This window comes from Mustelus asterias, unplaced genomic scaffold (genome assembly GCF_964213995.1).
Source record: "Mustelus asterias unplaced genomic scaffold, sMusAst1.hap1.1 HAP1_SCAFFOLD_433, whole genome shotgun sequence".
In the NCBI taxonomy this organism is placed as follows: Eukaryota; Metazoa; Chordata; class Chondrichthyes; order Carcharhiniformes; family Triakidae; genus Mustelus; species Mustelus asterias.
The window spans coordinates 115,333-138,832 of record NW_027590388.1 but is presented as its reverse complement, the minus strand read 5'-3'; the positions used below and the strand labels follow the sequence as shown (position 1 = coordinate 138,832).

Genomic DNA, 23,500 nt, shown 5'->3' with positions numbered 1-23,500 from the left:
GGAAAAATGGCACTGAGTGGATTCCCCGACAGAGACTTGGCACGGACTCAAGCTGCTGAATTGATTTATCTTGTGCTCTGATGACTCTTTGACTGGAAAATATACAGAGTAGTTACAATACTATTCTGGAATTAAACAACATCAACTGTAATACAAATCCATAAATAATATACCCATTATGCACCACATAGTAAGAAGTCTCACAACACCAGGTTAAAGTCCAACAGGTTTATTTGGAATCACAAGCTTTCAGAGCGCTGCTCCTTCATCAGGTGAGAAGGAGCAGCGCTCTGAAAGCTCGTGATTCCAAATAAACCCATTGGACTTTAACCAGGTGTTGTGAGACTTCTTACTGTGCCCACCCCAGTCCAACACCGGCATCTCTACATCATGTGCACCATATAACAACGTAAGAAGTTTAACAACACCAGGTTAAAGTCCAACAGGTTTATTTGGTAGCAAAAGCCACACAAGCTTTCGGAGCTCTAAGCCCCTTCTTCAGGTGAGTGGGAATTCTGTTCACAAACAGAGCATATAAAGACACAGACTCAATTTACATGAATAATGGTTGGAATGCGAATACTTACAACTAATCAAGTCTTTAAGAAACAAAACAATGTGAGTGGAGAGAGCATCAAGACAGGCTAAAAAGATGTGTATTGTCTCCAGACAAGACAGCCAGTGAAACTCTGCAGGTCCACGCAACTGTGGGAGTTACAAATCGTGTGACATGAACCCAATATCCCGGTTGAGGCTGTCCTCGTGTGTGCGGAACTTGGCTATCAGTTTCTGCTCAGCGACTCTGCGCTGTCGTGTGTCGCGAAGGCCGCCTTGGAGAACGCTTACCCGAATATCAGAGGCCGAATGCCCGTGACCGCTGAAGTGTTCCCCAACAGGAAGAGAACAGTCTTGCCTGGTGATTGTCGAGACTGTTCTCTTCCTGTTGGGGAGCACTTCAGCGGTCACGGGCATTCGGCCTCTGATATTCGGGTAAGCGTTCTCCAAGGCGGCCTTCGCGACACACGACAGCGCAGAGTCGCTGAGCAGAAACTGATAGCCAAGTTCTGCACACACGACGATGGCCTCAACCGGGATATTGGGTTCATGTCACACTATTTGTAACTCCCACAGTTGCGTGGACCTGCAGAGTTTCACTGGCTGTCTTGTCTGGAGACAATACACATCTCTTTAGCCTGTCTTGATGCTCTCTCCACTCACATTGTTTTGTTTCTTAAAGACTTGATTAGTTGTAAGTATTCGCATTCCAACCATTATTCATGTAAATTGAGTCTGTGTCTTTATGTGCTCTGTTTGTGAACAGAATTCCCACTCACCTGAAGAAGGGGCTTAGAGCTCCGAAAGCTTGTGTGGCTTTTGCTACCAAATAAACCTGTTGGACTTTAACCTGGTGTTGTTAAACTTCTTACTGTGTTTCCCCCAGTCCAACGCCGGCATCTCCACACCATATAACAACACCAGACATATCAATGTTGTTACGATCCTCATGGTCACCTTATAATAAACAAATTCTCACAAATCCCAATCGAATAAACAAAGACAATGTTTCATTTTAAAACAATTTTACTTTAAAAATTAATCTAAAATTAACATCACTGAATCATGCATTAAGAAACAGTATTTGAATAGACAGGATAAATTACACTTTAAAAAGCTCAGACAATAAAAACAGGTTCCACAAAATCACAAACATTTCTCCCTCAGTATATTTGACTCTAATTCCAGTTCCAGAGAATTTCTCTGTCTCTGTATTTCCCAGGGGCAGAAAGAAAGTGTTTTCCTCACAGATGTTGTCCAGAGGATGAAGTTTGAGTCTGTGGTGAAGTTTGAGTCTGTGGTGAAGTTTGAGTCTGTGTGTGAAGTTTGAGTCTGTGTGTGAAGTTTGAGTCTGTGGTGAAGTTTGAGTCTGTGGTGAAGTTTGAGTCTGTGTGTGAAGTTTGAGTCTGTGGTGAAGTTTGAGTCTGTGGTGAAGTTTGAGTCTGTGGTGAAGTTTGAGTCTGTGGTGAAGTTTGAGTCTGTGGTGAAGTTTGAGTCTGTGGTGAAGTTTGAGTCTGTGGTGAAGTTTGAGTCTGTGGTGAAGTTTGAGTCTGTGGTGAAGCTACAAACAGAAGCTGTTCTGTTTCAAATGAAACTGCGGGACTTGGAAGAAAATGGTGGGAAGATTTTGCAAAGTCCCCTCCCCCACTCCCTCAGCTGGCAGCCCAGCACGCAGGCGCAGAGAGCGCTGCTGAGCCGAGTTGTCCGGAGCAGGCGCAGAGAGCGCTGCTGAGCCGAGCTGTCCGGAGCAGGCGCAGAGAGCGCTGCTGAGCCGAGCTGTCCGGAGCAGGCGCAGAGAGCGCTGCTGAGCCGAGCTGTCCGGAGCAGGCGCAGAGAGCGCTGCTGAGCCGAGTTGTCCGGAGCAGGCGCAGAGAGCGCTGCTGAGCCGAGCTGTCCGGAGCAGGCGCAGTGCGGCTGGCGCCAGCGGTCGCTCTCGATCTCTTTTTGGAGCAGCCGCCGGAGAGAGAGGGGGGAGGCGGAGATCACCGCGCGGCTTCTCGCTCTGGCCGGAGCCGCCAGCCGGTTGCCTGGAAACCTTGGCTCGAGGAGATGGCAGGGGGCGGGGGAATCAATGGGAGGGGGCGGGGCTCCCATGTCTGCACGCCCGGGCCTGCACACTGGAACTCCAGGACGTCACATCGGTACAGACTTATTCCTATTGGCTAATTCAGGCTCGGTTCCATTGTGACGTCTCAATGCGGAAGTTGGCCAACGATGTTCAGATTGAAACTTCCTCTTCTGGACAACATCTGGGAGGAAATCAATGTTTCTTTTCTCATTCTGGGGGAAATTGGGGACTTGCAACAACTGAAGGGAAAGGAAGTGAATCCAGGGAGGGTGCAGACTCTGGAAAGGAAACAGACAACATCGGAATTAGGAGCAAGACTCGGCCCAGGTCTCTTTTTCTTTCTCGCTCAAAGACATTGACATCCTTTCGCTCCCTCACTTTGACACTGAAGACAATGGGTTGTCTTCCCAGTGTTTATATGAAAGAAATTTCTGTTCTTTTAGTACTGGATGTCAGATAAGTCAGGATGGTGTGTGAGTTGGAGAGGAACTTGAAGGTGATGGTGTTCCCATCTATTTGCTACCCTGGTCCTTCTAGGTGGGTGGAGGTTGAGGGTTTGGGAAACTTTCTGTCAAAGTTCTCATTGAGTTGTCAATGTACAAAATCCCTCTCCTTCACCCCGACTTCTCCTACTTCTTTCTGTCTTCTCTCAGTGTCCAGAGTCTTGTGTCCAGACCGTGTGGCAGATTTCCTGCCCTGAAGGATATCAGTGAACCCGCTGGGTTTTTATGACAATCCAGCAGTTTTCATGATCACTTTTTCCGAGTGCCAGCCCCACAAATGACCAGATTCATTCAGTTCAATTTCACAAACTGCCTTTGTGTTTTTGTGGGTTCTCTCTCACTTCCTTTTTTCTGTTTTAAATCAATTTCACAGGGTTTTAGAAGAAGAGGATTTGCAGTTGGGAAACTGAAACCAAATATTATATCAAAACCTGATGGAGTTAGCCAATTTATTGTAACCTGAATATCATTGTGTTTTGAACATGGAAGGAAATAGCACCGTTCACAGTGAAGAGAAACTGTACACGTGTTCTGTGTGTGGACAAGACTTTAACCAATCATCCAGCCTTTCGGAACATAATTGCAGTCGCAACAGGGAGAAGCTGTGGAAATGTGGGGACTGTGGGAAGGGATTCGATTACCCTTCCCAGCTGGAGATTCATCGGCGCAGTCACAGTGGGGAGAGACCATTCACCTGCTCCCAGTGTGGGAGGGGATTCACTCAGTCAAACAGCTTACACATACACCAGAGAACTCACACTGACGAGAGACCATTCAACTGCTCCCAGTGTGGGAAAGGATTCACTGCCTCATCCCATCTGCTGAAACATCGGCGAATCCACACTGGGGAAAGGCCGTTCACCTGCTCCCAGTGTGGGAAGGGATTCGCTCAGTCTTCCAACCTCGCATTACACCAGCGAATTCACACTGGGGAGAGGCCATTCACTTGCTCCCAGTGTGGGAAGAGATTTGCTCAGTCAGCCACCCTCTCCACACACCAGCGGATTCACACTGATGAGAGACCTTTTAAATGTCCAGACTGTGGGAAATGCTTTAAAAATTCTGTAAATCTGCACTACCATCAACGTGTTCACACTGATGAGAAACCATTCAGGTGCTCTCACTGTGGGACTGGGTTCAAGCAATCATCTCAACTCACTGTACACCAGCGCACTCACACTGGGGAGAGACCGTTCACCTGCTCCCAGTGTGGGAATGGATTTGCTCACTCATCCACTCTGCTGACACACCAGCGAATTCACACCGGGGAGAAGCCGTTCACTTGTTCCAAGTGTGGAAAGGGATTCAGTCAGTCATCCAATCTGCTGAGACACCAGCGAGTTCACAAGTAACTGTTGTGATTGGATTTTGCTGTTTTCGTGTTCAGACTGAATCATGTACCTTTGGGTCTGTTTCTGCTGAATTGAAAAGTGACTCCAGCTCTGTTATAGGTGTTGATATAATTGGTCTTCGAAGGGGAGGATTTGGGGTCAGGAAACTTGCACAAAACATCAGATCAGGATTGGATGGAATTGCACAATGTATCGTAACCTGAACAGCAGAGAATTTTGAACAGGGAAGGAAATAGCACCGTTTTAATTATCTAACAGTCGCGAGATTTGAGGAAGATTCCAGTAGATTGCAAAGTAGCAAATGTAACTCCTTTATTCAAAAAAAGGAGGGAGGCAAAAAGGAAACTAAAGACCACTTAATATAAAACCTGATGTAGGGAAAATATCTTTATTAAAGATATCATGAGAATGAGAAAAATTCAGACAACCAGAGAGAGTCAGCATGGTTTGAGAAAGGGAAATCATATTCGACCTATTTATTGGAGTTCTTTGAAGGAGTCACATATACTTTGGATAAAGGGGGTCGGTTCGCTCAGTTGGCCGGGTGGCTGGTTTGTGATGCACAGCGACACCAACAGCACAGTTTCAATTCTCGTGCCAACCAAGGTTATTCATGAAGGTGCCGTCTCCTCAATCTTGCCCCTCACGTGAGGTGTGGTGATCCAAGATGATGAAAGGTATGGATAAAGCAGACGTGGAACGGATGCTTCCTCTTCTGGGGCATTCTAGGATGAGAGGTCATAGCCTTAGGATAAGGGGCAGCAAAGTTAAAACAGAGTTGAGGAGAAACTGCTTCTCCCAAAGGGTTGTGAATCTGTGGAATTCGCTGTCCCAAAGGGTGGTGGATGCTGGGACAGTGAGTAAATTTAAAGAGGAGTTGGACAGATTTTTAATTGGTAATGGGTTGAAGGGTTATGGGGAGAAGGCAGGAAAATGGGGATGAGGAGGTTATCAGCCATGATAGAATGGTGGAACAGACGCGATTGGCCGAAGGTCTAATTCTGCTCCTATATCTTATGAATTTATGATCCTCAGGTTAAGTGACCACCAGTCAGCTCTCCCTCTCAAGGGGACATCTGGGAGATGGTGCCTTTATATATTGGATAATGGGGCAGCAAAGGTGAATGTACTGTACTTAGATTTCCAAAATGCATTTGATAAGCTGCCACATCAAAGCTTAATGTGGAAAATAGAATCTCACAGTGTGGGGGTAATATGGCATGGAAAGACGATTGGCGAGCTAACGGGAAACAGAGTTGGCACACATGGATCTTTATCTGGTTGACAGGATGTGACGAGTGGTGTGCCAAAGCGATCAGAACTGGGACCTCTACTTTTAACAATTTATGTAAATGACTTGGATGCAAGCATGGTCGCTAAATTTGCTGAGGACACAAAGGTAGAAAAGTAAGTTGTGAAGAGGATGTAAGGAGGCTACAAAGGGATGTAGATAAAGTTCAGCTAGTGGGCAAATATTTGGCAAATGGAGCATAACATGGGCAAATGTGGAATTATCAATTTTGGCAGGAATTCCTGCCAAATATTTCAAAAAACATTAAATAGTGAGAGGTTGCAGAGCTCTGAGATTCAGAGGTGTCCTAGTGCATGAATCACAAAAGGCTGGAATGCAGGTACAGCAAGTAATCAGGAAAGTTAATAGAATGTCATTGTTTATTGTGAGGAAAGTGGTTACAAAAGGAGTGAGTTTATGTTTCAGTCATACAGGACACTGGTGAGACCACATCTGGAGTGTTGTTAAAGTATTGAACTCCTTATTTAAGGAAAATGTAAATGCATTGGAAGCAGTTCAGAGAATGTCTACCAGACTAATACCAGAAATTGGCAGGTTGTCTTATGAGGAAAGATTGGAGAATCTGGGCTTGTTCACTGGAGTTTAGAAGAACAAGAGGGGCCTTGATTGAAACCTTTTACGTTTCTGAGGGCTATTGACTGGGTTGTTGTGGAAAGGATGTTTTTTCTCTTGCAGGAGAATTTTGAACAAGGAGACACTGTTTAAAAATGTGTTTCAGACAGAGATAGGGAGAAGTGTTTTCTCTCAGAGGATCATGGATCTTTGGAACTCTCTTCCTCAAAAGGCAGAGGAAGCAGAATCTTGGAATATTTTGAAGACAGAGCAAGATGGTCTCCTGATTAACAAGGAGATGGAAGATTATTGGTGAGGGTAGTGGGCAGGAATGTGGGGTTGAGGTTACAATCAGATCAGCCACGATCTTATTGAATGGTGGAACAGGCTCGAGGGGCCAAGTGGCCTCCTTCTGTTCCTAATTATTATGTTCGAATGGGTCTGTTTCCATTGCTGTTAATAAACAACAGTCCATTTATAGATGTTAATATTGTGGATAATAGTCAAATAAATTGACTTTATGTTAAACACATGGCCTTTTTAATATCTTCAACACAGGTTCGTCCAATGATGTGCGGGTTAGGTTGATTGGCCGTGGTAAAATTGACCCGAGTGTCTGTGGGAATAGCAGGGTCATTAAGTGGGGTTATGGGAATAGGGTCTGGGTGGGATTGTGGTCAGTGCAGACTGGATGAGATGCATAGCCTCCTTCTGCACTGTAGGGATTCTATAATTCTAGTCTTGTAATAGAATGGGGCAGCACGGTAGCACAGTGGTTAGCACTGCTGCTTCACAGCTCCAGGGACCTGGGTTCAATTCTGGCCTCGAGTCACTGTCTGTGTGGAGTTTGCACATTCTCCTCGTGTCTGCATGGGTTTCCTCCGGGTGCTCCGGTTTCCTCCCACAGTCCAAAGGTGTGCGGGTTAGGTTGATTGGCCATGCTAAAATTGCCCCTTAGTGTCCTGAGATGTGTAGGTTAGAGGGATTAGTGGGTAAAATATGTAGGGATATGGGGGTAGGGCCTGGGTGGGATTGTGGTCGGTGCAGACTCGATGGGCCGAATGGCCTCTTTCTGCACTGTAGGGTTTCTATGAGAACATTGTAACTATGTTAATATATTTCCAGGCATCGTTATTCCAATAGAGAAGGAGTCCATGTCAACTCCTTATAGAGCAATCCAGTCAGACCCATTGCCCCTCCATCTACTCATTCTCCTGCAAGATTATTTCCTTCAAGTGTGCCTCCAATTTCAGTTTGAAATCTTTAATTGCTTTCAATGCCACCAGATCCGTGGGCACCCAGTTCCAGATCATGATCACTCGCTGCACCCACCATATCTCCAACCAAGTAATGAGTGCTGCATATTACACACATTTGAACAGGAAGTGATGAGCATAGATTGGTTAACCAACATGAATTGGCACCTTTAGGAGAATTGGGAGGGTGTATAGTGGGAAAAAGTAAAGAATTTTCTATAAAAATTGGAATTGTCTTTTCTGAATTTCTAAGTTGCACTGACAGTGATGAATTTTGGAAATTCGTGTTACAGGATATCAGAAGAGGATTTCCAGACAGAAATCTCAAAACAAATACTCATGGTGATCTGACAGATTAACTCCATTCATCGGGACCTGGACAACATCCGCCTTTGGCATCTACAAAGAGAAATATTTGTCTGTTCTTCTGCTTCAAGAGATTTCAACCATAAATGTGATTGGAAAAGCATGGACGCACATAGATCGGAGTGAGAGCGTTCCAGTGAACTGACTGTGGAAAAAAACTCCAACACAGCTTGAAAAGACAGCACCAGTCACATTGGGGTGAGACCGTTCGGGTGTTTTGTTGTGGATGAGGCTTCAGCTGACTATCAAACTGGGAGAGACACATGGACACCAGCACCATGGAGAAGCCGTGGAAATGTGGAGACTGTGGTAAAGGATTCAATTTCTCACACCAACTGGAAACTCATCGATGTAATCACACTGGGGAGAGGCCGTTCATTTGCTTGGAGTGTGGGAAGGTATTTGCTCATTCATCCTCCCTGCAGACACACAAACGAGTTCACACAGGGGAGTGGCCATTCACCTGCCCTGAGTGCGGGAAAGGATTCACAAGTTCATCCCACCTGCAGACACACAAGCGAGTTCACAGCGGGGAGAAGCCATTCACCTGCTCCGATTGTGGGAAGGGATTCAGTGAATCATCCAACTTGCTGATGCACCAGCGAGGTCACACCGGGGAGAAATGGTTCACGTGTTCAGAGTGTGGGAAGGGATTCACTCAGTTATCCCACCTGCAGACACACGAGCGAGTTCACACCGGGGAGAGGCCATTCATCTGCTCTGAGTGTGGGAAAGGATTCAGTAATTCATCCAACCTGCAGAGACACCAGCGAATTCACACCAGGGAGAGACCGTTCAGCTGCTCCGGGTGTGGGAAGGGATTCACTGATTCATCCTATCTGCTGATACATCAGCGAGTTCACACTGGGGAGAGGCCGTTCATCTGCCCTGAGTGTGGGAAGCGTTTCCCTTATGCATCAAATCTGCAGAAACATCGACGATTGCACACTGGGGAGAGACCATTCACCTGCCCAAATTGTGGGAAAACATTCACTCAGTCATCCCACCTGCAGACACATCAGCGGGTTCACACCGGAGAGAGACCATTCACCTGCTCTCAGTGTGAGAAAGGATTCAGTAATTCATCCAACCTGCGGGCACACCAGCGAGTTCACACTGGGGAGAGACTGTTTACCTGCTCTGACTGTGGGAAAGGATTCACTCAGTCATCAAAGCTGCTGAGACACCGGCGAGTTCACAAGTGATGACAGGTGCTGAATTCTGCTGTTATTGCTGCTATTAATCACATCCAGGACTGAAGCATGTTCATTCTGACAGTTGGTGAAGTGAGAGGGTCGGAGGGTTTCTTTCTGCTGGACTGGCTGGTCTCACAACTTTACCTCCAGTGGGCTGATGCTCTTTGAGCGAGGGCACATTTCCACTGAAATGATCCACAAAAACTGATGAAGGATATTTATTTTATCCTGGACAGTAAATAGTGTTTTTCCTACCACTACAGGTAGATCTAAAATAAATACATTAGTCTCTGTTCCATTGAGTCTACAGCACAGGGCCAGGCCAGTCGGCTCAATTGGTCTGTGTCAGTATTTATGCTCCACATGAGCCTCCACCCACCCCTCTTCATCTCCCCCCATCAGCATATCCTTCTATTTCTTTCTCCCTCCCTCATCCAGCTTCCCCTTCAATGTATTCATGCTGTTCACCTCAACCACTCGCTGTGGTAGTGAGTTCCACATTCTCACCACTCGCTGGTAAAGAGGTTTCTCACTGAAATCCCTATTGGATTATTGAACCCCTTCATAACCTTAAAGACTTCCATCAGGTCACCCTTCAGTCTTCTCTTTTCTAGAGAAAAGCAGCCCATCATTCAAAATGTGTCAAATTTAGACTCAACCTTTAACAATGATTTTGATGCAGGGACTGAGTGTAATATATACAATATTGTGGAGAACAAGAAAAAATTGCATTTCTGTAGCACCTCTCACAACCACCGGGTGTCAGATGAACATGTGAATCAGGAGCCTGTTCTGCCATTCAACACGATCATGGCTGATCTAATTGAAACCTCAACTCCACATTCCCACCTCCCCCTGATAACCTTTCACCACCTTGTTTCTCTGGAATCTATCGAACTCTGCCTTTGTCCTGAAGCATTATACAGTGAATGAAGTTCTGTGAATTGTAGTGACTGTGCTAATGGAGGAAACTGCAGGCCTGGGTAATCAAATTTAGTTTTAAAATTCAATCATTTTCATACCATGTTCATTGCTATAAGTAACAAGGTCAAGGAAGCCATTTTAAACTCAAAACATGTGGCTTCTAACAGTCTGTTCACCTTCTGTCAGTTGTCTTTATTTGCTACAAATTGATTTTATATTAAAACCCAGTCATGAAACAGATTCAGTAATGAACCTTGATTAAGATATCGTTCGTGACTCAGTGTAATAGACAATTACATCATAAAGGCTAGATCTTTATTTTAAAATATTAACACTGAATCACCTGAAATGTTTCCAGAAACCGCAGAGCCAGCAGAAATTGTTTAAAGGAAGAAATTATTCTCTAATTTTGATAAGCTACAGGATATCATATTCTTCCAAAGTCCAGCTGAAGAATAAGGTTCAGTCTGGTCAGGATTAGTAAGGAAGAAAGCTGTTGTCTTTCTACAAACTGTCTTTTAAAAATAACAATTCCATTTCTACAAAGTCTCATCAAAAATGAAATCCATACATTTGGGTCCACGATGAATGCAGTTTTTATATGCTCTGCTCAGCATGATGTTGCTGTATACATTTCCGTGGCACACATTTTCTGAACTAGTCTATCTTGTAGTAGCCAAGTATATTAATTAAAGATTACTGTATTAATTAGCTGGCGATCAGCAATAGATGATTGGAGAAGTCGTGAGATTTAATTGAGTTACAATTAATAAATCAATCAAGAATCAGTCACTGTTTTTAAATTTATCTATTAGTGTCACATGTCGGCTTATCGTAAAAGCTGAGTTTTATTTGCTGTAAAAATTATAATCTGAATTGCTGTGTATGTGAAGAATGTGCAATGATGATAAATGTATTTTCAAGAGAGAACTTCAAGCTCTGATTTGTCTCAGAATTTGAAATTGTCTGAGTACCTGATTGTATAGAATCAGATAAAGGGTTAGTGTGAAACTGTGCAATTGTATTCCTGTCTAAGATAATGAGAGAAGGTGGTGTCAGTAATTGGGGATCCGGTTAAATTAATCTGGTCACCAAATTGACCAAGTGTCACGTCACAATCAGCCCAACTCTGATGTCAGGTAATGGTCACTTTGGGGATAAAAGGGGCAGATGGGGTACTTGGGTTGACATCTCATCCTAAAGGCAGCAGCTCTAATAATGCAGCACTCCCTCAGTGCTGGCACTTTGAATGTTGGCCTCAGGTCAATGGACTTGGATTGGAAAGAACAATCTTCAGATTCAGAGTGAAGATTTGATTTATTATCGTCACATGTATTAACATACAGTGAAAAGTATTGTTTCTTGCACGCTATACAAAGCATACCGTTTATAGAGAAGGAAACGAGAGAGTGCAGAATGTAGTGTTACAGTCATAGCTAGGATGTGGAGAAAGATTAACTTAATGCAAGGTAAGTCCATTCAAAAGTCTGATGGCAGCAGGGAAGAAGCTGTTCTTGAGTCGGTTGGTACGTGTCCTCAGACTTTTGTATCTTTTTCCCAACAGAAGAAGATGGAAGAGCGAATGTCCAGGTTGTGTGGGGTCCTTAATTATGCTGGTTGCTTTTCCAAGGCAGCGGGAAGTGTAGACAGAGTCAATGGATGGGAGGCTGGTTTGTGAGATGGACTGGGCTTTGTTCATGACCCTTGGTAGTTTCTTGTGGAAGACTGTGATCCACTGCGCCGTGGCTGATACAACAGACAATACAAAGTTAGAAAGGGAAAGTTATTCTTTGCCTCCAGTGCCTCAATGGAAAAATAACAACCTCATACAAAAACAGGTATTGAATGCACAAATGTTGAAGAGTTTGTTGAAAGCTACAAGTTTCAGGTTCCCACTTGACCCTGGGGCACCTTTCTGTCTCTATTGCTTGTGTCAATGCCAGCCAGGCAACGGAGCTAAGAGCTGAATTTAGCTGAGAATAATGGGGCCTGTGCCCCAGTTGGGAAACTGCCCTGGACGTCGCACTGATAGAGAGACAGGAAGGTGCTGGAAGACTGACTGGGAAATGGGCCTCCAGCCAATCGGGGCAGGAGACTAGGCGATTGGGGCAGGTGGTGACGGAACCCCTGGGGTTCAGTCCATGTGCCCAAAGTGTGGAGTCACAGTAACAGGTGCAGAGGAGCTGAAGAGAAACCATTTGGACCCAGAGCATTGTGAACATCCTTTTAATCTATAGAATTGGGATTCGGGGTGTCCATTAGCCCTTTATTCTCTTTTCCCAAACTCTGAAATGATTCCCAGTAATAGCCCTTATTGGTGACAGTGGTTAGATTTTATTCAGTATCAATAAGAGCTGACACAGTCTGATGTCTGAGCAGTCGTATCAAAGTGCAGCAGCATTACCATTACACTCTGGGTAGAAGCAGCATCTCCACGGAAATGCTCCCTGGTTGCCTCCCACAGTGCAAAGATGTACAGGTTAGACAGATTGACCAATGCTAAATTGCCCCATAGATGTCCCAAGATGTTATGGTTAGGGGGATTAGTGGGGTAAATGCGTGGGGTAATGGGGCTAGCGTGGGAGGGGTGTGTCTGGGGAAGGGGCGTTTAAGAGATCCGTAGATAGGTTCATGGACGAAAAGAAATTGGTTTAGGTTGGAGGGTCACAGTTTTTTTTTTAACTGGTCGGTGCAACATCGTGGGCCGAAGGGCCTGTTCTGCGCTGTAATGTTCTATGTTCTATGTTCTAAGATGCTCTGACAGAGAGTCGGTACAGACTCGATGGGCCAAATGGCCTCCTTCTGCATTGTAGGGATTCTATGATTACCATAATTACCACAATCAGTTCCAGACAGGAAACTTAAACCTGCTGTTTCACTCTCACTCAGGAACAGATCCCAGTTTTACAACAATCTCTGATTTGACAGCATGTTTCCAGCATTCACTGTTGTTCTTCCTGACTCTAAACACAGTTGTAAAGGAGCCTCTGTTCCGTGCCGAGGAGCTCTGAACCATGGAAGAGAGCAGCTGGGACACATTCCTTACACACCTCAGGTTTAATCCACACATTTAGTCCTCAATGTGATCAACAGCAGCAATAACAGAGAACTCCAACCTCTGCACTCACTTGTGAATTTGCTGGTGTGTCAGCAGGTTAGAAGATTGAGTGAATCCCTTCCCACACTCAGAGCAGGTGAATGGTCTCTCCACAGTGTGAGTGCGCTGGTGTTTCAATAGATGAGATGAACAAGTAAATCTTTTCCCACACTCGGAGCAGGTGAACGGCCTCTCTCCGCTGTGAACTCGCCGGTGTGTCAGCAGTGCGGCTGATCGAGTGAATCCCTTCCCACACTCAGAGCAGGCGAATGGCCTCTCTCCAGTGTGAGTGCGTCGATGTCTCAGCAGATTATCACTGTTTTTAAAGCTCTCCTCACAGTCAGGACATTTAAAAGTTCTTGCATCAGAGTGAGTGCGCTGGTGTCTCGACAGGTTGGATGAATTAATGAACCCCTTCCCACACATGGAGCAGGTGAATGGCCTCTCCCCAGTGTGAGTGCGCTGGTGTACAGTGAATTCAGATGATTTCCTGAACCCAGTCCCGCAGTGAGAGCACCTAAATGGCCTCTGGTCAGTGTGAACACGTTGATGGGACATCAGGTCCCCAGAACTTTTATAGCCCTTCCCGCAGTCTGGACATTTAAAAGGTCTCAGGTCAGTGTGAACTCGCTGGTGTTGCAGCAGGTTGGATGACTCTCTGAATCCCTTCCCACACATGGAGCAGGTGAATGGCCTCTCCCCAGTGTGAGTGCGCTGATGGATTTCCAGCTGGGATGGCCATTTGAATCCCTTCCCACAATCCTCACATTTCCATGGTTTCTCCATGGTGCCGGTATCCTTGTGTCTCTCCAGGTTGATGATCAGTTGACTACACACACTGCACATGTACGGTTCCTCCCTGCTGTGAATGGTGTGATGTTTTTTCAGGCTGTGTAACTGGTTCAAGCTCTTTCCACAGTCAGTTCACTGGAACACCTTCACTCGGGTGTGTGTGTGTCTCGGTGCTTTTCCAATCACACTGATGTCTGAAATCTTTTCCCACAGACAGAACAAATAAACATTTCTCCTTCCACATTGATATTCAGGTCCTGATGAATCGAATGACTGTCAGATCTCAATGTGATGTTTGATTTAAGTTTCCCACCTGTCAATCCTCCCATCCTAATCCCCTGTAAAAGGAGTTTACAGAAGTTATCAGTGTAAATACAGGATAGAAATTCAAAACAGACAATTCTAGTTTGGATGGAACATTCTTTCCTTTCTTATTCCCTCCAATCATATGGTCCAAACGAACTGAAAGACAAAAATCAACAACCAAGCATCAACAAAACCAAAGGGAACCTTCCTCACTGAACCAGAAAGTTCTGACCAGTGTCTCTGAACCTTTTATGTGGCCTCGGGCACTAGGACCCAGTTAAAAACAGAAATCCTGAATCCCATCCACTCTCTGTTGTGTCACAATGCGCGTCACCAAGACGCCAGCGCATGCGCTCTGCCCTCCGCTGAACTAAGATGGCGGCTGGTAACCGGGGTCTTCGCCCCGGGAGGACAAACCGGAGCTGCAAACGCGGAACCTGCAGGTCCGTATTCGCGGTTTGAGGCTTTCAGCAGGTATTTAGAAACCCTCCCCGTTCACCCGCCGACTCCATCGGCCCTGCGCGTTTCCACATCTTTACCGGCTGCGGATCAGACAAAAGGATCCTCTCTCCCCTTCGCCATCACTGACATCGCGCATGCTCCCTACCATGTTCGGTACTGCGCCTGCGCACTGTTCCCCTATGGTGTGGATAGGGGATAAAGAACAAAGAACAGTACAGCACAGGAACAGGCCCTTCGGCCCACAAGCCTGCGCCCATCACGTTATCCTATCTAAACCAACCGCTTATATCCCTCTATACACCGTCTGTTCATGTTTCTATCCAGATAAGTTTTAAATGTTGCTAATGTATCTGCCTCGACCACCTCACTTGGCAGTGCATTCCAGGCCCCACCACCCACTGTGTAAAAAAACTTCCCCCCGTGTCTCCACTGAACTTTCCCCCCCCCCTTACTTTGAATTGTGCCCCCTTGTGATTGTCATTTCTGCCAGGAAGAAAGCTTCCAACTGTTACCTTACCTACGCCCCTCATAATTTTATAAACTTCTATCAGGTTGCCCCATGGCCTCCATCTTTCCAGTTTATTCAATCTTTCCTCATAGCTAATACCCTCCATACCATGCAACATCCTGGTAAACATTTTCTGTACTCCCTCCAAAGCTACCACGTCCTTCTGGTAGAATGCCGACCAGAATTGGACACAGTATTCCAAATGTGACCTAACCAATATTTTATATGACTGTAACATAATTTGCCAACTTTTAAACTCAACATTCACCACCGTGGGGAATGTTGGTTAAAATCACCACCTTTGAAAGTCCCAAATAGTTAAGTCACTGTTTTTGCTTTGATGTGAAAATTAAGGTGGCACGGTGGTTAGCACTGCTGCGTCACAGCGCCAGGGACCCGGATTCGATTCCCAGCCTTGTGGAGTCTGTGTCGAGTTTGCACATTCTCTCCGTGTCTGCGTGGGTTTCCTCTGGGTGCTCTGGTTTCCTCCCACAGTCCGAAAGACGTGCTGGTTAGGTGCATTGGCCATGCTAAATGCTCCCTCAGTAAACCCGAACAGGTGCCGGAGTGTGGCGACTATGGAGTTTTCACAGTAACTTCATTGCAATGTGAATGTAAGCCTACTTATGATGCTAATAAATAAATAGACTGTGTCCTTTCACTAACAAGACCAGCAGCAAACATTCCCCATCCCCAGGTACCTGTGGGCAAGATGATGTTTGACCTTCTTGAACCGTTGCAGTCCATGTGGTGAAGGTGCTCCCACAATTCGTTCAGTAAGAGTTACAGGTTATTCACCCAGTAATGATGAAGGAACGCTGATACATGTCAATAATAACAATCTGTATTTATATGTCTTCCATGTCATAGACTTTCCCACGGCATTTCAAAGAAGTGTTATACACTAAGTGCCTTTGCAGGTCAGTGAGGTCGGGGGTGATGAGTGAACAAGACTTGGTGTGAGGAAGCACATGGCCAGCAGAGATTTGGATGACTTTAAGACTTCAGGGCGATTGAATGTAGGAGGCCGGGAATGCATTCGGATAGTTAAGTCTGGAGTTATTGAAGGAATGGATGAGAGTTCCAGCTGCAGATGAGCAGAATCAAGGAAAGAGACAGATGATGTTACTGAGATGGAAATTGGCAGTCTTGGTGATGATGCAGATATGAGGTCAGGAGCTCAGTTTAGAGTGAAAGCTGTTATTGAGGCTGGGAACAGTCCGGTTCAGTCTCAGACAGTTATCAGGGAGAAGGATGGAGTCAGTAGTTTGGGAGTGGAGTTTGTAGCGGGGACTGAAGAGAAACAATGGTTTTCTTCTTCCCAGTAGTTAAATGGAGCACATTGCTGTTCATTCAGTACTGGATATCCGACAGGGCAGGACGGTGCGAGTTGGAGGGGAATTTGGAGATTATGGTGTTCGCATACACCTGGTCCTCCTTGGTGCGGAAGTTGAAGGTTTGGAGAATTTTGTCAGAGTTCTAGAATTCAAAGTAGAAAATCACCTCCTTTGTTCCTGCATCTTTCACCTCTCTCCCCTCCCATAGAGGCCAGAGTCTTGTGTAGGCCCAGACTGGGTGGTAAGTCCCCTTCCCTGAAGGACATTAGTGAACCAGTTGGGTTTTTGTGACAATCCAGGAGCTTCCATGGTTACTTTTTCCTCAGGTCGGCCCCACAGATGACCAGATTCATTCAGCTCAATTTCATAACCTGCCTTTGTGTTTTTGTGGGCACTCTCTCACTCCCTTTTCTCTGTTTTAAATTAATTTCATGGGATATTGAAAGAGGAGGATATGTAGTCAGGAAACTCAAACCAAACATTCACATCAGGATCTGATGGAGTGTCCAAATTATGGGATTTTGAACATTGAAGGAAAAAGCACTGTTCACAGTGGGGAAAAACCGTACATATGTTCTATGTGTGGATGAGGCTTCAACCAATCATCTAACCTATCGAGACACTATCACACCGGGGAAAACTGTGGAAACATGAGGACTGTGAGAAGGCCTTCAGTTACCCATCTAAACTGGAGACTCAGCGACGCAGTCACACAAGGGAGAGGCTGTGAACCGGCTCTGAGTGTGGGTTGGGATTCAATGAGTCAAACAATCTGTTGAAACACCAGCAGGTTCACTCGGGGGAGAGGTCATTCACCTGCTCTGTATATGGGAAACGATTCACTCAGTCATCATTATCCGTGACACAACAGCGAGTTCACACTGACGAGAGACCTTTTAAATGCCCAGACTGTGGGAAGTGCTATAAAAGTTCCCAAGAACTGACATCCCATCAATATGTTCACACTGAAGAGAGGCTGGAATTAGGGGAGAGCATCGATGATGGAGAATTGTGTGACTGAAGGATATTACAGAGAGAGGAGTGGTCGCAGTCATGGAGAAATTTGGAAACAAGAACGGGAGTTTTAAAATGTTAGTGGTTCTTAAACAGGAACCTTTATAGGTCAGTGAGCACAGGGGTGATGGGTGAACAAGTCTTGAATAATTACACAGACAGCAGAGTTTTGGATGACCTCAGGATTGCAGGGAGGCTGAATGTGGGAGGCCAGCAAAGAGTGCTCTGGGAGAGTTAAGTCCAGAGGTAACAAAGGAATGGATGAGAGTTTCTGAACAAGATGATTTGAGACTCGGGCGATGTTACTGAGGTGGAAATAGGCATTCTGGGTGATGATGAGGATATGTGGCTGGAAGCTCAGTTTGGGATGAGCCAGGACACTGAGGTTGTGAGAAGTCTGGTTCAGCCTCAGACAGTTGCCACGGAGAGAGAGTGGAGTCTGTTGTGAGGACTGAAGACAACGGCTTTGTTCTTAATATTCAATTGGGGGAAGTTTCTGTTCATCCAGTACTGGATGTCAGACATGTCAGGATGGTGTGTGAGTTGAAAAGGAACTTGGAGATGATGGTGTTTCCATACGCCTGCTTCATTGCTCCATCGAGGTGGTGGAGGTTGTGGGAGTTTGAAATATTTGAAATTCCTTTTTTCCTGTGCTGCCCAATTCTGTCTCACCCTCTCCTACTTCTGTCTCACTGCCTCTTCCCCCTCGATCTCTTCTCCCAGATTGTCCAGAGTCTTGTGTCGCCCCTGACCAGGGAGCAGGTTTCCTTCCCTGAAGGACATTAGTGAATCAGTTGAGTTTTTTTAAAGTTAAAAATTTATTAGTCACAAGTAGGCTTACATTAACACATCAATGAAGTTGCTGTGAAATTCCCCTAGTTGCCACAATCCAGCACCTGTTTGGGTCAATGCACCTAACCAGCATGTCTTTCAGACTGTGGGAGGAAACCGGAACACCCGGAGGAAACCCACACAAACTCCGGGAGAACGTGCAAACTCCACACAGACAGTGACCCAAGCCGCGAATTGAACCTGGGTCCCTGGCACTGTGAGGTAGCAGTGCTGATCACTGTGCCACCGTGCCGCCCAATGACAATCCGGCAGTTTCCATGGTCACTTTTTCCTACTGCCGGCCCCACAAATGACCAGATCCATTCAGCTCAATTTCACAACCTGCCTTTGAGTTTCTGTGGGTTCTCTCTCACTGCCTTTTTTCCATTTAAATCAGTTTCACAGGGTTTTAGAAGAGGAGGATTTTCAGTCGGGAATTACAAAGCGAACATCACATCAGGATCTGATGGAGTCGCCCAATTTATTGTAACCATTGTATCATTATTGGATTTTGAACATGGAAGAAAAAAGCATCGATTGCAGTGGGGAGAATCTGTACACGTGTTCTGTGTATGAATCATCTGACCCCACGAACCACAAGTGCAGTCACACTGAAGAGAAGCCGTTGAAATGTGGGGACTGCGAGGAAGGATTCTATTCCCCATCTGAACTGGAAATTCACCAGCGAGTTCATGCTGGGGAGAGGCCGTTCACCTGCTCTGTGTGTGGGAAAGGATTCACTCAGTCGTTCAACCTGCTGAGACACCGGCAAGTTCACACTGGAGAGAGACCATTCACCTGCTCCAAATGTGGGAAGGGATTCACTCAGTCCTCCAATCTGCTGGTACACCAGAGAGTTCACACCGGGGAGAGGCCATTCACCTGCTCCCTGTGTGGGAAGGGATTCATTCACACAAGCAACCTGCTATCACACCAGCGAGTTCACACTGACAAGAGACCTTTTAAATGTCCTGCATGTGGGAAGTGCTTTAAAAGTTCCCGGGAACTGACACGCCATCAGCAAGTTCACACTGAGGAAAGACCTTTTTACTGTGCAGAATGTGGAAAGGGCTATAAAAGCTCCTGGGAACTGACGTACCACCAACGTGTTCACACTGAGGAGAGACCGTTCAGGTGCTCTCACTGCGGGACTGGGTTCAGGCAATCATCTCAACTCACTGAACACCAGCGAATTCACACTGGGAAAAGGCCATTCACCTGCACGGAGTGTGGGAAGGGATTTAGTCGGTCATCCCAACTCATGGTGCACCAGCGGGTTCACTCTGGAGAGAGACCTTTCAAGTGCCCAGACTGGGAATTACTATAAAAGTTCTGGAGAACTGAAATCCCATCAGCATGTTCACACTGACAAGAGACCGTTCAGATGCTCTCACTGTGCAATTGGATTCAGACAATCATCCCATCTCACTGAACACCAGCGAATTCACACTGGGGAGAGACCGTTCACCTGCTCCAAGTGTGGGAAGGGATTCACTCGGAAATCCAACCTGCTGACGCATCAGCGAATTCATAAGTGAAGGCAGGAGTTAGAGTTTGCTGTTAATCACACCCAGGACTGAACAACATTCATTAGGGTCCGATTCTGCTGGTGTTCATAAACTGCAGCTCGGTAATAGGTGTTAATGTTCTGGATAAAATTAAACTGAATCAGTTTTGTGTCAAACAATATGTGGCAAATGTTTTTAATATTAACACAAGTTAGTTGCTTTTGAAGTGAGCTTTCTCTGGACCAAGATTTACTCTGGCTACTTGTTTCCTGTTGTTTCCTTTTTTTTACACTGCTTGGATAGGTATGATCCCATTCAATAAGAACAATATGCAACGAGAGAGTTCGGGGAGTCCATTCAGCCCTCATCATTTGACTGTCAAGTTGACTTGGACGAAATGCATCATCTGTAAGGCTGTATTTATATCACATTCATAGCCCGTCCACCAAGTCACAGCTCATACTGAGCCAGAGGATCTACCATTTTACAGCCATAGGGGTGTCACACCATGCCAAATATATGAACATTTCCATTAGTGGATGGAAATGATGGCAGTCTGGGGGCCCAATTGGAGACACAAGCACAGAAATATGGGGGAATTGACCATGTTAATGTGGGGATTTGTCACAAACCTTCGTCTTCATCAATGACATGTTGAAGGCTCCAGAGGAGATGCCGTAGCTTCTCCGCTCCGGGGAAGTACTGGACGACAAAGGGTATTCTGTCCACCATGTCCCGTGTTTGTCTTCTGAGGAGGTCGGTGCGGTTTATCGCTGTGGCACGTCGGAACTGTCGATCGATGAGTTGAGCGCCATATCCTGTTCTTTATGAGGGCATCTTTCAGCGCGTGGAGGTGTCTGTTGCGATCATCTGAGCAGATCCTGTGTATACGGAGGGCTTGTCCATAGGGGGTGGCTTCTTTAACGTGTTTAGGGTGGAAGCTGGAGAAGTGGAGCATCGTGAGGTTATCCATGGGCTTGCGGTATAGTGAGGTGCTGAGGTGACCATCCTTAATGGAGATGTGTGTGTCCAAGAATGCAACTGATTCCGGAGAGTAGTCCATGGTGAGTCTGATGGTGGGGTGGAACTTGTTGATGTCATCATATAGTTGTCTCAGTGATTGTTCACCATGAGTCCAAAGGAAGAAAATGTCATCAATGTATCTAGTGTATAGCATCGGTTGAAGGTCCTGTGCGGTGAAGATGTCTTGTTTGAACCTGTGCATGAAGATGTTGGCATATTGAGGTGCGAATTTGGTCCCTATAGCTGTTCCGTGTGTCTGGATGAAGAACTGGTTGTTGAAGGTGAAGACATTGTGGTCCAGGATGAAGCGGATGAGTTGTAAAATTGCATCTGGAAACTGGCAGTTGTCGGCGCTGAGCACTGAAACGGCCTGAGTGGCCTGCTCATAGTTCATTTGTTCATATATTCTTATGTCTCTTTTCCTGGAAATCTCTCTCTCTCTCTTGGGAATGTGCATCACACAACTTTTCCATTCGCACTGATGATTGAAATCTTTTTGAACAGGGCATCAGTGTTCCTCTGACATTTGATCGCTGATGATAGTCGTGTCCAAATGAATCAAGATGTTTCTGACTGAAAATCCTTCCATTCTAATCCCTTGTAAATAAAAACATCTATCAAAGCAATGAATGTAAGCACAGGATAGAAATTTGAAACTGATATTCTGGTTGTCACGTAACATTCTCCTCCCTTTCTGGAAAGCATTCTTTCTGGTTGTATCACAACTTGATATTGCTCCTGCTCTGTCCAAGACCACAAGAAACTACAAAGGGTCATGAATGACCTAATCCATCATGCAAACCAGCCTCCTATCCATTGACTCTGTCTACATTTCCCACTGTCTTAGAAAAGCAGCCAGTGTAATCAAGGACCCCACGCACCCTGGACATTCTTTCTTCCACCTCCTTCCATCGGGAAAAAGATATAAAGGTCTGAGAACATGTATAACCAAATCGAGAACAGCTTCTTCCCTGAGGCCATCAAACTTTTGAATGGAACTACCTCACATTAATTTGATCTTTCTCTATATCCTAGCTATGACTGTAATACTCCATTCTGCACCCTCCTCTTTCCTTCTCTTTGTCAGTAAAACGTACAAGAAACAAAACTTCTCACTGTCTACTAATACATGTGACAATAATAAATCAAATCTAATCAAATTTCAAACTTTAAACATCTGCCTCCTCCCTATCAATTGTAAGCCTAATTCTTTTGACCATCCTCCTTATTTTTCCCCAGTTCTCCCCCAAGGACGCTGCTGACTCTGGGGTTCAGTTTCACATTGAGCTATTCCACTCCCCAATATGTCACCCAGGTGTCTAAATTTTTACACCTGAATTTTGCGAAGGCGGCTTCGCTATCAATTCCAGTGACTACCCAGATGTACATTATATCCGGATGGAGTCACTTCGCCTCCTCCCCATCCCATCCCATCCATCGCAGTCCCAGGTGTTTGGAGACTGGGCTCCGGCCGAGTAATGGCAGCCGCAGCTCCCACAATCCCCCGCGCTGAGAAAATCGCTCTCTTCGCCGGGTGGGACTGCGCATGATTAACCCAGAGAAGTTCTGCGCATGTGCGGAGGATAGCGTTTCCCATTGGCCAACAACTTCGAGCGATCCGGGGTCAAAGTGTCTCCCACTCACTTCCGCTGCACCACTGTCTTCATGAGGGCATTGACCAATGGGAGGAATTGGAGGACCGGAAGGACACTGGTCCTCCAGCCAATCAGAGTGCGGGCTTTGTGACAATGCAGATTGGATTTCAGACAGACTGAAACCTCTTCCTGTCGTCAACATCTGTCAGTAAAACACTTTGTTTTCTTCTCTCCTTTTTCTTCTCATTCTGGGGTTAAATTGGGGACTTGCAGCAACTGAAGGGAAAGGAAGTGAATTCAGGGAGGCTGCAGACTCTGGAAAGGTTGGCCCAGGTATCTCTCTCCCTCTTAAAGACATTGCCATCCTTTGCTTCCTCAACTTGTCACATTTATTTGTCTGGTTAAGAGGATGGTCTCTTTCCTAATGTTCACAATTTGAAGGGATGATTTCCCGAGGAAATAGCTGAAATTTAAGGGGCAGTAAATTAATATAGGACAGAGATGTGTGCAGTCTTGTAATATGGTACAAATTAGATATATTATGCATGGTCCAGTAATAAAGTTCATTTTTTATTATTTTTAGTTTTGTTAATACTGTAACTAAGTAGTTTATTTTCAGTAATCGGGTTATTGTATCACACAAGGAGTCGATTCAGCAACTCAAGTCCATGCTAACTCTCTGTAGAGCAATCCAGTCAGTCCCATTCCCCCTTAAGTTCATAAGATATAGGAGTATAATTAGGCTATTTGGCCCATCGAGTCCACTCCGCCATTCAATCATGGCTGATATGCTCCTCATCCCGTCTGTATCCCTGTTCCCCTGCCAGTCTATTTTGACTGCCCATCTAATTTCATTTTGAAATATTGAATGTATCAAAATGCACCACCCTCATAGCCAAAAAATTGATATTCAAGAACGTTCACTGTTGAAATGTTCTATCTC

General features: G+C 45.6%; 3 protein-coding genes across 5 annotated transcripts in view; 2 read left to right on the top strand and 1 right to left on the bottom strand.

The window, feature by feature from the left end:
* The window catches only part of LOC144486715 (uncharacterized), a 42,750-nt gene extending 27,881 nt beyond the window's left edge, over positions 1 to 14,869 (bottom strand). Inside the window, exons 1-2 of the mRNA XM_078204723.1 lie at positions 14,819 to 14,869; positions 13,235 to 14,311 (exon numbers count right to left, since the gene is read on the bottom strand). Coding sequence (XP_078060849.1) covers positions 13,235 to 14,027 — 793 coding nt within the window. The 5' untranslated portion in view covers positions 14,028 to 14,311; positions 14,819 to 14,869. The remainder of the gene's footprint in view (positions 1 to 13,234; positions 14,312 to 14,818) is intronic.
* On the top strand, positions 2,817 to 11,006 carry LOC144486719 (uncharacterized). Of its 2 annotated transcripts, XM_078204734.1 has the most exons (3): positions 2,817 to 2,950; positions 3,500 to 4,102; positions 8,458 to 11,006. In XM_078204734.1, exons 2-3 carry the CDS (start codon positions 3,609 to 3,611, stop codon positions 9,167 to 9,169), a joined length of 1,206 nt encoding a protein of 401 aa, XP_078060860.1. In that variant the 5' UTR covers positions 2,817 to 2,950; positions 3,500 to 3,608; the 3' UTR covers positions 9,170 to 11,006. The 2 variants fall into 2 exon arrangements, with proteins under 2 accessions (XP_078060860.1, XP_078060862.1); XM_078204736.1 differs by lacking the exons at positions 2,817 to 2,950; positions 3,500 to 4,102 and adding an exon at positions 4,854 to 5,155 and having other exon boundaries at positions 7,892 to 11,006.
* On the top strand, positions 14,603 to 22,423 carry LOC144486726 (uncharacterized). Of its 2 annotated transcripts, none has more exons than XM_078204752.1 (2): positions 14,603 to 14,722; positions 18,829 to 22,423. In XM_078204752.1, exon 2 carries the CDS (start codon positions 18,949 to 18,951, stop codon positions 19,756 to 19,758), a length of 810 nt encoding a protein of 269 aa, XP_078060878.1. In that variant the 5' UTR covers positions 14,603 to 14,722; positions 18,829 to 18,948; the 3' UTR covers positions 19,759 to 22,423. The 2 variants fall into 2 exon arrangements, with proteins under 2 accessions (XP_078060878.1, XP_078060879.1); XM_078204753.1 differs by having other exon boundaries at positions 14,637 to 14,753.
* The last annotated feature ends 1,077 nt before the right edge of the window (positions 22,424 to 23,500 follow it).

What these genes read in the sequence shown, in the direction of transcription:
- LOC144486719 (XM_078204734.1), top strand. Translation starts at nt 3,609, where the DNA reads ATGGAAGGAAATAGCACCGTTCACAGTGAAGAGAAACTGTACACGTGT. An exon ending in TGTGGGAAGAGATTTGCTCA is followed by an intron (nt 4,103 to 8,457) that starts GTCAGCCACCCT and finishes AGGATTCACAAG; the next exon opens with TTCATCCCACCTGCAGACAC.
- LOC144486726 (XM_078204752.1), top strand. Translation starts at nt 18,949, where the DNA reads ATGGAAGAAAAAAGCATCGATTGCAGTGGGGAGAATCTGTACACGTGT.